General features: G+C 34.3%; 1 protein-coding gene across 2 annotated transcripts in view; it reads right to left on the bottom strand.

The window, feature by feature from the left end:
- Window positions 1–13,198, bottom strand: part of STAM (signal transducing adaptor molecule) — a 29,724-nt gene that overhangs the window by 2,964 nt on the left and 13,562 nt on the right. The window contains exons 3-13 of one of the 2 annotated variants that reach the window (XM_057383423.1): window positions 8,956–9,031; window positions 8,774–8,869; window positions 8,104–8,250; window positions 7,749–7,839; window positions 6,546–6,738; window positions 6,127–6,221; window positions 4,863–4,951; window positions 3,715–3,802; window positions 1,269–1,323; window positions 784–937; window positions 107–282 (exon numbers count right to left, since the gene is read on the bottom strand). In XM_057383423.1, coding sequence (XP_057239406.1) covers window positions 107–282; window positions 784–937; window positions 1,269–1,323; window positions 3,715–3,802; window positions 4,863–4,951; window positions 6,127–6,221; window positions 6,546–6,738; window positions 7,749–7,839; window positions 8,104–8,250; window positions 8,774–8,869; window positions 8,956–9,031 — 1,260 coding nt within the window. The remainder of the gene's footprint in view (window positions 1–106; window positions 283–783; window positions 938–1,268; window positions 1,324–3,714; window positions 3,803–4,862; window positions 4,952–6,126; window positions 6,222–6,545; window positions 6,739–7,748; window positions 7,840–8,103; window positions 8,251–8,773; window positions 8,870–8,955; window positions 9,032–13,198) is intronic. The other variant, XM_057383431.1, reaches the window with a different exon arrangement.

Genomic DNA, 13,198 nt, shown 5'->3' with positions numbered 1-13,198 from the left:
AAAAAAAAAAAAAAAAAAAAAAAAAAAAAAGCTCCTTTAAATATTGCCTGCATTCCTTTCTGTTTAAATTGACTTAAACTTGAATAGAAAAAATATTTAAAATTACTTTGTGTAAGACGTCTGTGCAGGCTGACCAGGTAGTACTGAGCTGGCAGATGGAGTAACTGTGCCTTGGCTGAGAGAAGGGAGCTGTTCAGGAGGAAGATTGTAACCTTGAACATGGCCCATCTGTGCACTCCCTGCCACCAAATATGCATTACCTTGAGTTTGCCCCGGATAAACCTAGGAAGTTAAATAAAGCAATATTAGAAATAAAATACAAGAGAAATTGCTATTTAATATCTGACTTTAGAACTTAAAGACACCCTCTCAAATTTTTAGTTTCCTTTTTTTTTAATACGCTCAGTGAAGAACTTTAGCATTTAAATTACTGAAGTTAAAAATTGTAACTCATTCAAAGCAGCATTTTCTTGTTGACTTATCTATGAGTAGATAGGAGAGAAATTGTACTCCTTTGCTTATTTTCTTTGACTTACTATGCAAAGCCCTGGCAGTTTTATTTTTTAATTTTACATGCAACTTAAAGCCCACAATGGGCTTTTTCCTTAATCAAAAGGAACCAAACAGAAAAAACCAAATGCGTTAGAACCCGCAAAAGGAGAGCATCCAAAGCTTGTAGCTGAAAACAAATATTTTTATTTTTGTACATACTAYGTTGAGAGAAAACTGCTCAGTCAGTGTGAACTTGATAAGGTCAATGACTATTAAAATTTACATCCATACCTGAGAGCCAGAAACACCAGATGACTGCATGTAATACTGCTGGTTCTGTAGTTTTGCGTACATGGAATACATTGGGTCCTCATTCACCAATTTGTTATACAAAGAAAGGGCCTCCATTGCTTTAACATTAAGCTCTGAAAGTTCTGAATGTTTCCTAGAAAATATATTTTACAGTTCATTCTACAATGCAGATAACTTTAGTATAGGACAGACAATACAGAGAAATTTCATGAGGAGTGTTAAGCAACATATTCTTACTGTGAAGTCATGCCTGACAAGTGCCAGAGTGTCAAATGGTACAACACTACAACATACTATGTGACTATGGGAAAAAAAATCTTCAGACCTCTTCCCAGAGAAACTACTAATAAATAYACCTATTTTCTTTGCCAGTACTCACAGAAATTAAGATATTATCAAGAACCAACTCTGGTATTTCTAAGACTGAATTTTAATTTGGGTCACAGCACAAGACATTTTTTTACCTGTCTATATCCTCCAATTTTTCATCTATGAGAGGTCCCATCTGGTGGCACATTGCTAGAATAAAAAGACATTAAAATATATCAGAGTAATAAACATTTCCATACCACAAAGTCAGAGAGTAATTAAAAAAAATCAGATAGAAATAGATGCTAGGCCAATTTTTTTAATTCATTACTATTATCTGTATGTCAAAAAATTTTAGTAGCAGAGGTAGTGTCATGAACAATTTAAGAATGAGAGCCAGCTGAAGTTGTCAGTAACTGTAAAATTTTAAAAGTATGTTTCAAAATAAAAATAAAGTGAAACARAACACATTTTACATCCCAGAAGTATAAAACTGAAACTATTTTGCATGAAAATGTTCAAGTAAATCTGATAGGTGATCTCCAAGGAAGAAAATTTGCCACTGCAACCCAGATCATGTGCTCTTCTAACTTTACTACAAAAGGACTATGAAAACAATGAAGGAGAAAACTGGTTGTAATGATTCAATCCTCAGTACATGAAAGACACTAATAGCACATTGCTCTCAYTGGAATCCTAACTGGGGGAAGGGGGCTTTTTCAAACCACTGACATGTGCAAAAAACAACACAAAAGCTTACCAGAAGCAGAATGGAAAAACATTAAAATAAACAAAAATGCATCCTGTGACTCCTTTCAGCACAAGGAGGATCATTTAACTGCCAAGCAAACCATGGCTAATTAGTCGAAAGGCAGAGTGTGTCAAATGTAAAATAAACAGACACGAAAGCCAAAGGTGTAATTCTGGATATTCAAAATGMAGAAGGTCCTGAAAACCTCTGAGCCAGGATGTGCAAAAGGACATTACAATTGTGTTCCTTGAAGGCAACTSCAGGTGAAAGAGGAATTGTATGAGAGGTACCCATCTGCTTCTTTGAAGCTGGGATCAGTAATACACTAGCAGAAATGTTGGGAGAAGATGTAAAACCTGTTSAAGTTCTGCCTACTTCTATGTAAAGCATGAAGTGTGGGAAAAGGCACGACAAGGATTGTTCAGATATCTGTTAACACGGTGACTGCTCTGCTGCCAACCTCAAGCCCTGGGCTCCTGAACATGTTAGGATAAACTCTCCAATTCAAAGACTTTTGACAGGACATGTGGATGGCAGAAGAAAATAAAGTGGTTTTTCTGTCAAATGTCGATCAGTATCTGCCACCACTGGTAGGAACCAAAGACTCAAAACACATCTATAGCRAAATTTTCAGAAACAATGACAAAAACAGTAATTCACCAAAGCCTACTGAAGAGTAGAGCAAGTATTCTTGAATTGGCATTGTAAAACTGTATGTAGCCATATGTTTGGCAGGTGCTGTTGCAGGTAGCTGGGGAGCAATCACCTGATCAYACTACTGCTTTCAGATTTTTGGAGCAGTCCCGTAGTTTGATATTAAAATTCAGCATTGCTTCAATGATCTCACAATGCATTTTGAAGCAATGCCCAAAGTAAACCATATCTGTAGGCTGGTTGGCAAGCATACCTTTCATTTCTTTGCCTCTGTCCTGGACCAGATACAGGCAATTTGCTTCTTAGACAACAGCCTCTATAGCTATATTTGGGACTTGAAAGAATAAAACTGGTCATGTTTCTTTTTACCTTTCTTTAGTTTCAGAGGAACTAGAATATGTGCAGACATGTCACTGATGTGAGATCTGAAAACAGGATTCATTTACAGTCCTGATGAATCAGATGGGTATGGAAAATGGGAGATATCTAAAAGTTTACAAACCAATGCAGTCTTTAACTATTAACTTCTAGATGAAAGTACTGCCATTTTCTTAACAAAGTGTGGTACCATCTTAACTACAGTTTAAGACTATGTTCTGTCTCATAATTGGGAAATCTCCTTTCTTCTTTTTCCAAATTCCATTCAARAAATCTATCAACCTACGTAAAATGATCTATAATGCCTCTATGMAGTGGTAGTCTGAAAAATTTGACTCTAAAAGGGCAGGATAATTTGTAGCACTCTATAAGGTATTTGTTAATATACAACTCCTACAGAAATGCACATACAAGTGAAAAGCATGTGGGAMACCCACAGGTCTATTCTAAACCTCAGTAGTATTTCTGCTTCCTCTCATGGAATCTTCCTCACACTCCTTCCACCACTCATGCAGTGCTACTCTATGAAGGAAAAAAAATAATGAATGAATATTACTGAATTAAATATTTATGTGTCTTGAAAAGAAAAATAATATAGGAAACCATTTTCTTTAGAGAAAAGTAGACTTGTTTCAAGTCAACATTTTGCCCTTTGGTCTCCTAGATGTGGGAAATAAGATAATTATGGCTCAAGAACTTTTCTCAGGCATCCCTCTTGCATGCACATGAAGATGAACTAGTTTCAGCTGAGTTTCAATTTGCATTGATACAGTAAATTAGCAGAGAGGAAAACAGTGAAAAAAACCTTCTTTTCTTACCCTCAAGATGAAGYAATTCTGGAAGGTCTGGCTGGTCATCAGAAGGATCAGCACTTTGCAACATCTGCAAGAGTTGGTCCATTTTATCCTAAAACACAAAGTGYACAATTAGGGCAAATGTGGCAGCAAGGGAATTGGCACTTTCAGGACAGTAAATTAAAGCAGCTGTCCACAGCAGGCATTTTGATCTGTTGGCACTTGAGAATTACCTAGACTAACTTCAAGGAAATACAAATGATACATTTACAGGAATGAAGATGCTTGAACAAGGAAAAGCCAAATGACAAAAATTAGTGGTAACAAGTGGAATGTGCAGAATACTCTTTTATTCCTAGAATTTCTTCTAACCAGTATTTTCTGAGCAGTTTTTGTTTTTCCAGCCTAGTTATTACATATGCAATACCACCATCTAGTGGAATTAGTGAAAATGTTTTGACAGAATACTTTAAGAGAGTATTTCAAATTGACTGAGAAGCATTTTGAAGTGTGTGAGGCCTTTATAGTACATGAACCATGCCATTACCAATGTACATGGACGTGTTGTTTTAAGATGATGTTTGGACMTGTTTCAGGGTTGATTTCAGCATAAATAAGAAAAAGAAAGTATTTAAAAGAAAAAAGAAAACAGGGGAAAAACTTTCTGAACTGAATGTTCCTGGAAACCTTACAGGATCACTGTGGTAAGATTGTTGTAATCTTACTAAATATTACTTACATAGCAACAGAATCTCAGACTTTTCAGAGATGGGAAGAGATCTTTCAGTCTGAGGGTAGAGAGTGGTGGTTATACTGGAAATAAATCTAAGACAGCAGTCAAGATGGGTATCTCTGTGGTACTTCAAGCAAAATTTGAAAGTACATGTGCCACCCATCATCAAGCTTCTAGCTCAGATGTAAATAGATGTATAATCCCAGAGTAGGGCCCTAAATGGAATGCAGTTCCAAATTCAGTTTCAGAAATTCCTAAAAGCTACAAGACTCTAGAACAAATGAAAATACTGCAGATTTTTTTTTATTGCTTTAAAAAATATCTCTTCCCATTCTCTTTTTATTGTATATTTGAAGTACGAGACGAAAAGGTTAAACAGCGTGTATTTAAATGTCCCAGCAGTGCATTYAGTACCAAGCAGTACTTTTACCATGCTTACTTCATCAATATAAACTGGCTCAGGCTCAGGTTCTATTGTCTCTACTTGGACTTCATCACTGAACTGCACTGTTTTCTTCTCAGCTTTCACTGTAAGACAAACAGCCAGATTTAATTTTATAAATTAAAAAAAAAAAGAAACAAAAATATTATATAGAGAGTATATTGCCTAGATTCCTTGCATTTGAAACCTCTAATGTGAAAATTTTAAAAATTAGTGTTTTGCTGACATTTAAAAGCCACAGATCTAAATAATTTTCTTATCTCTAAAACACATTAAGAAAAAATACACCAGTTCACACAGGGTCAACAAAAACATGTTTTAGGAAGTAAATGTTTATATCATAGCCCATAACATTTATATTAAGAAGTCATCAGTATAAAAGACAGAATAAGTGATCATAAGCAACATGGCTAGCAAGTCAAGTTCTAGATAAAACCAATAAAACCTTTTATGACAAACTGAGCCTTCTTTTCTCCAGAACAAGTAGAGAATTGAAAGGTCTCAAGTTTCTTTATTCCTTCTTCACCAAATCCTATCTGCATTCCTCTGTAGTGGAGGCTAGAACAAAAATTTAGCAAAAAGCCAAATACAATCATACACTCTGATGCACTCTGTTTAGATAGTCTTAACATAGCAAAAATGACTGTTACAGCATGTAATTCTGCTGACCTGATCATACCTCCAGCACCCTCAGACTGAGATCACAGGAGATTAATCTTGCAAACCCAAGAGATTTACAGAAATCAGTTCTAGAATCCTAAAGTCTTGCCTAATATAAAATATTTTTATTAAATATTYTAAGTAGGTTAGATTGATATAAATAGATACAAGTAAATAAGCAGTATATAGAAAAACTCTCTATACTAATCTACTATGCACATGTACACACCTACAGCATGTAGAATCCTTGAACTACTTGAATACTTGTAATCTGTCTCCAAGTCTTATCTACCATGGGGCCTTCAGTTTCATCTTGAATTGGATATGCATCATTGCAATGGGGCAACAAGCCACATTTATCTAGGTGTCAATGGGGTGATTCCATGAGTCTCAAGCTGCTGACAAAGCCAGCAGCAGACAGTAACATTTTTCAGTAGAAGACAGATTGGGCAGCCTTGGTCTGACTGTTGTAAGAGCACAGCAAGGGCTCCTCAGTTTTACTTCAATTATCACATTAGCTAAACTCCATCATAAGGGAAAGGAAATCACCCCTGRGCCATGGCAGGGTTTAACATATATACATAAATGTAATGTTACTTACTCATTTCAGGCTCAGCAGAAAGATCAGCTGTTACAAAATTAGATGGAAACAATCCTATACCCTGATGAGTTTCACCTTTCCACCAGTTTGGATCACTAAAGAAAAAAAACAAATAAAGCCCCCATATATTAAAAATCCCAAACTCACATGGAATTTTCCTAGGAATTGCACAGTAAAGGCTTTTATATTACTAGCACATAAATATAGTTTGTATATATGCAGAAATTTTTACACAAGAATTTATATTCAAATATATTTATTTGTAAAGAATCTAGGAGATAATAAAATAAAGTATTTAATACAAAATTACATTTCCAGTCAACTGTATTCCAAGGTATGCTTCTACTTGGAAGATATAATTATTTTTAATTCATTTTTACAGTTTAACATAGTTCTAGTAGGTATTCTGTATAACTTACCTGTCATCAAGGATAGTTATAAGTTCTCCAGCTTTAAAAGTTAGCTCGTTATCTTCAGCAGCCTCAAAATCATAGATTGCACGAACCTTTCGGCCCTCRTGTTTGTGATTTGTTAAAAGGCTTGAGGTGCTTGGATACAAACTGGAAAGTGTTGTTTGCTGTTGCCTTTGTTCTTTTAGTGACAGCTCAATAGCTACAAAAGAAGAGTTAGATAAAAATTACCTATAAAAATGGGTCGATTGATATGAAAATTTAATTCGGTGAAAACTTTTAGTATAATTCTATTCCTATTGAATTTTAATCACTCTCTGTCTTTCTCTTAGTATTAATGGTAAATAACAAAGCAATATTTTAAAACTAGAGAGCAGAATTCTGCCTATGGATTTACAGAAGCTTCCAACATGGACAGGATGAATAAACAGCATTTATACATACAGGGAATAACTCCACAAAGTCAATAATGTTTTATTATTATATTATTGTTACAACCTTGAACTGATGTAAAATATTTACATCGTTACTTTACATCTTACACCATGTTGAGCTTTGCCAGATTGCTTGAAACATTAAAAAGATACAGCTGTTCCAGTGCACACTGTTTCTCTGTTAGGAGGCTTTAGCCTGGATTCAGAGAATCAGATTTACACAGATTGGCTGTTGGAAGAAACCACTGGAAGCAACCTTGTCCAATCCAATCTTGTTCAAGCAGGGTCACCACAGCTGACTGCCAAAGACAACTTTTTAATATCTCCAAGAATAAAGACACCATGGCATCCCTGGGAAACCTGTGTCAGTGTTTGATCACCTTTGCARTAAAGACCCTCCTTAACTCATAATTAACAAAATGATTTTTGCTTAAACAAGCAAAATTTTGCCCCTTCCTTTTTTTTYCCCTCCCTATCATTCCTTGAATAATTTCACATTTCTGGGTCATTTTCAATTAAGCTTGGATGTGCAGGGAAGTTTCACTCATATTAAACTCAGTTCCAGTTTTCAGGAAAAATAAATGGATCATATTTAAGAAGGTACAGGGTGGACACACAAACACTACAAAACTCATGCAGAAGTTTGACACACAGATCCCYTTAAAATAGACTTTGGTGGGCTGACTGTTGAAAAAACCATTAGTAACACACAGAGACTAGCTAAAGGTCATTTCAATAAAACAATATATGCATCATGTTAGCAAATAAAGGCACTCACCTTTAGCTAAATCCTCCTCTTCCTTTTTGGTGGCTACTGTACCAGGATCTTTGGCAACTAGAGCTGGACTTGCTTTAGCCTGTTCAGCAGCCTAGACAAAATAAAAGATGTAGAAATGAATCCTACAAAAAACTGACAATGCATTAAGTTCACCATTTTGATTTGTATTCATCTGCTATATAAAAATCTAAAGTTATTGAGAGCATTTCAGTTCTCAGRTCTTAATAACACAAGAGAGTTTTCATTTTGTTTGCCAAACATTCCAGAATTCAAGATAACAAACTGTTAAATACAGAGCTGAGGATAAAAAGAATTTGTGACACACTTTGAGAACAACCATAAAAATCTAATATACCTGTGATCCAATAGCTGGGAAAGTAACTCCTTGCTCCTTAAGATTTTTTATCATAGCAGATATTAAACTAAGCTGTGGATCATTCTTGAATTCATCAGTCCATTCCACCATAAGGGCTTTCAGCTTTTCACAAACTTTTGGATGACCCTGCATGGACAGTAGAAACAAGTTAAATAATGTAGGAATTAGATCTTAATTTCAAGAAATTTCACATTACTGTCAATATAAAATRTATAGATACTTTATTTTTTAGTCAAGTGTAGTGCTCAATCTTTATTAGAAAGGGAGAATAGTACACCAGCATTGTGTTTGTACCAGTACAATATGTGCTAGACCCAATATAAAGTGAAATAAGGTTACACAGAAACCCTGTACTATCTCAATTTCACTGCATTTGTATTTAGTGTTTCACTTCTGTTGTTTAAAGTGAAAAAAAAGTAATTTATTTACAAATTAACACACCACACCTCCCCCAAACTGCAACTCTATGTTAACTAGTGTACAGTGGCATCCAGGAAGTTCTGAGAGCCACAATCTTCACAGTATCTTCTCTCCTCCTCCCCTTCTTTCCAGTGCTCCAAAAGTAGATTCCACTGCACTTTCAGATTACCCCAATTCTTTATCTGATTTCAMTTATAGATGAAATGTATAAATCAATGCAATACATTACCTTATTCAATACATTGCTTACTTCACTGGCAAAATCTCTTGAACAGACTTCTAAATGAAAGATTTTGCCACAGTTTGATACACATGCTCCTAGAAGCTAATGAAAGAAAGATTAAAACTCAGAGATTTTTTTTGCAATGTAACTATTCAGAAAGAAGAGTCACTACATTCAAAAGAACCTACTGTTAGCGCTTGCATAGCGACGTGGGGGTCTTTATGGTTCACTCTCTTCATAATAGACCGGAGGCAGTCTTTAGGCCTAAAAAACACAAGACAGATTTAAAAATATGAAATGAAATGAACATTTCCTGTTGCATATATGACAATGCTGACAACATTGACAGCAAGATGTCTTGAACATCATGAGTAAATTATTTAACAGCTTATAAGTGCAACATTTAAAAAATAAATTAACATCAGCAACAGTTGTAACCATTTCTATRTGTAGGATTTGCAGCTCTCCTAATTAACTAAAAGTTTTCAGTAGTTTATATTATCTTTTGTACTTAAAGCAAATTACTGTAAATAGTCCAGAAATGCATAAAATCCCTTACAATCAGAGAACTGGAATTCTCTGTAGTTCATGCACTTACTCCTCTGTATTTCACACATATATATATATATATATATATAAGAATATTTCTTTATGTACTGATTTACCAATAGCATTTTGCTACTTTTATTTTGAATGACCACTGCTATGCTCCTCAGAGTCTCTTTCAAGCTACAGAATAACATTTATAAAGACATGTAATGAAGCAATAATTTCTAAAAAACCTGTTAGACAATCTACATTAAAATTTCAAAATAATTAAATATAGAATTCAAGCCTTACCTATGTTGTGGTAGATAGAAAAAAAAACCACAAAAATCAACTTCAACCAAGAATTGGAAAGGGAATTTAGAAAGTTTAGCACACTAAAAATCTGTGTGACTTTCTGTTACTTCGTTCTGTCTATAAAACTAGTGGAAATCTGAGTGACACTGAGGTAGGAATTATTACGGGCATACAATCATTATCTGCTGAGCAGCCCTGAAAAGATAACCCTTGGAGAGGTTAACAGGGAAAGAGGAAAAGAAAAGATAAATCTAAACTAAGAGATTTTACACACTTATGGAGTTTATGCATTTATAGCATGGTTACCTTTGGAAGCAAAAGTATTTTTCTATTGAACTGGTATCCAAAACCTAACATGAAACTCAGGTATAAGTTACACCACTGCTTGGCTATACTATACTTGGCAGTGTCTACATTTTACAGAAATGTCCACCTCATATTTAGTGGTGCTAATTATAGAAAGTGCTGTCACTCAGCACAAGTACATATCATTCAGTGTATACCTTCATACAACCAATTATTACAGATGAAGGCTTTAAGRCAAGTGCTACCTTTTATCTGTTAATTATCCAGGCCTTCTCATATGTTCACTTTAACTGAGAAAGAATACAAGCAGAAATAACTGCTCTTTTTAACCATCAGGTTATGGGAGGATTYATGACTAAGATTAACAATGTGATATGAGTGCAAGCTCAAAAAAGTGCTTGCCCATTGTTAAGATAGTATTTAAAAATGCAGGGTGCAGGATCAAGAGCTTAGCAGTTCAGGAACAGGACCATCAGATTTTTTTTTTACAAAAGAATCCAAAGTCTTATTAAAAGTAACAAAGCATAAGAAAGCCTCAAAGCCAAATGGTCATCCACGTCTCAAGTACAATCTACTAGTTCATATACAAGCAGAAATTAACAGTTAAATGTTAAATGTTTTAACATGCTCAAATGTTTAAAAAAGGAAATATTTTGATTACATGTACACTAAAAAAAAAAATAATCCAGGTATACCAATCTTAAATCACACAGAGTAAGAAAACCTAATCTAGGTAGGACTGTAATTCTTACTTTTACTTCTAATTAATTCATCACATAATTTAGTGTAAATTATGAGAAGCACTCTACAGAAACCAGTGGGAGTCATACACTCTGTGAGTGTAGAATYCTATCCACTTATTAATCGTCTCTCCAAATCATACAATACAAATATTGGGCCATAGTTCCACTCCAATGATTCTATGATCAGAATTTCAGAAGCACCACAATGAGTAGTAATAACAAGTAAATAGGGTGAAAATATGGCAAGATACAATTGAAGCTATGYAACATATATGGCATCATATATCAAAATATCCAGAAAATATTCACAATAAATTTCAGGTTTAGTTTTAGAAACTGTTTTTTTTAGCAAATTTTTAGAAAAATTCTGATTGTATTTTATTTAACAAAAGCATAATTAGCAACAAATCTAAAACTACAATTTAAACTACACTGCACAAAACATTTCAGGTATGTTCAGGAATTTATTGTTCATTTACAGTCTAAGGTAACACTGTGGGACTCAGGTTTCCTCCTTGCTCCTTCAGCAATAGGCTGATCATAAAGCTTCCTGGTCAGCCTGCTAGAAATACACTGTAATGACAATGTAAAATGCTTCTGAGTTTGCACAATTTGGGGGGAAGAAAATAGAAGACACATTGGAAAAYTATCAAGTAAGCAATTTTGCTGCTCTCTCTTGCATGACCAGGCACAAAAACAATGAAAGAAGGAACAGCTAACCAGAACACTGACTTGCTGAGGCAGTGATTAATCCTTCAGGAATCAGGRCAAAGTTAGGCAAGCAATATGGACAAACCATTTATCAATGACAATTTTTCAATACCCACCCCCAACAGAGAGTGTTATAATGAACATTTCTATTTTCTAAATCATTGGTGTATGCTCTCAGCCACTGACTCTTTTYTCAGCTATTATTTTTTTTATTAAGTAACTTTTCTGAAGAAAAGCTGAAGTTGAGATAGTTTCAAGCTAGACAGGTATGTCTCATGAAATAAATATAAACAATACAAGTCCTTCAAAGCCAAATGCAAACACAATTAGAGTTAGGAACTGGCTAGCATTGAAATGACTGAGGAAGGGAGGCATCCTTGCTAAAATATACCACAKCTGTCCTAATTTTTTTTTCTGTTTAATTCAAATTAACCATTCAAATTTTATGATGTCATTTTATTATGAGATTATAAATTATAGATTCAGTTTTGTAAGTGTTTTCATTCCAGAAAAGCAATGCTATGTTAAAATCTGGACCTTCCCTGCAGTCAGATTTACAATGCCAGTGAAATATAYAATCATAGAATATCCTGAGTTGGAAGGATCATCGAAGTCCAATTCCTGGCCCTGCAAAGCTCAGCCTCAAGATTCATACCATGTGACTAAAGTTTTTAAAATAAATACATTTTCAAGAATGTTGTACAAAAACAGAGCACAAAATAGATTGCCTCTAACAGTAAAACCTTTGTTTTAATCATGTTTCCATGTTGAAAAGGCAACTTGCTCACTGAGCTAATATTGGCAAAAAAGAGGATGCAAACAATGTGATATGCAACTGCTGAGACGTATGACTTCCTAAAACAAATTCACAGATTAAAAAATGTGTACTCTCATCATYAGACAAATTTTAGATCATCCTAAGAACTTGATTTGCAAAATGTGCATGAAGTATTAAGTTTATACTAAATAGAGCAGTATTTCATATATGCTATTGTAAACAAGTCATACTGTTTAAAATAAAGATGTATTTTCTGTCTTTCCTGGGTTTTCTATAAAAATTCTAATAACAACTCTAATTTTGAAATTCAAAAAAAAAAACCCAGAAAAAAATAGTTAAAGAGAGGGATTCAGTGGAATTCTAACTTGCTAAAAATCTGTCTTAGTTGTTCAGATTACAGGAAGCAAGATAACATTTTCAGCAATTTGTGATTCTCAGTATGGAAAGTATTACAATGTAAAAAATAACAGTAGCAATTATGTTAYGGAAGTGTAACTAATTTTATCTTAAGAGAAAATGCAACACCTTTGTAGCATAACAGGCTTCCAACAATTAATCTRGATACGAACAAGTTGGCAGACAATGTGCTATACCAAAAGTGCTACTCAATGAATAAGTCTTCTTCTAGGCTGCTGTGACTTCAGGTATAAGAAAAACCACATTCAGAATGCTGCAGGTATGCAATGGAGCTTACAGACTGGTACAAAGAAAATCCATAAAGGAGACRTTTTGTAATCTAAACTTCTGCCAAGAACAGTAACAGACAGTTTGTATTGGAGCAGAGTTGGTTAAAAGATTAAAGCTGATTCCAGTTAAGAAGACTAGCATCCTTGTCAGAGGAACTTAAACTGCAGGAGTATTTCAAACAGTTAAGCATATCTCATTCAAACTTCTTAATAGGACACATTGTCATAATCCATCAAAACAAAGAAAACCCACTATCAGCAAGTTTYAACAGAATCTGAATTTAAGCAACAAGTCAGCTGCCAACCTATTACAAGCAGAATAAATATTAAAAAGGTAAAGTTCCACTTTTCTTTAAAAAAAAAC

This window comes from Malurus melanocephalus, unplaced genomic scaffold (genome assembly GCF_030028575.1).
Source record: "Malurus melanocephalus ecotype Western Australia unplaced genomic scaffold, MMel_1.1 scaffold_14, whole genome shotgun sequence".
NCBI lineage: Eukaryota > Metazoa > Chordata > Aves > Passeriformes > Maluridae > Malurus > Malurus melanocephalus.
The sequence above is the reverse complement of the archived record's forward strand: the minus strand, read 5'-3'. Positions and strand labels throughout refer to the sequence as shown.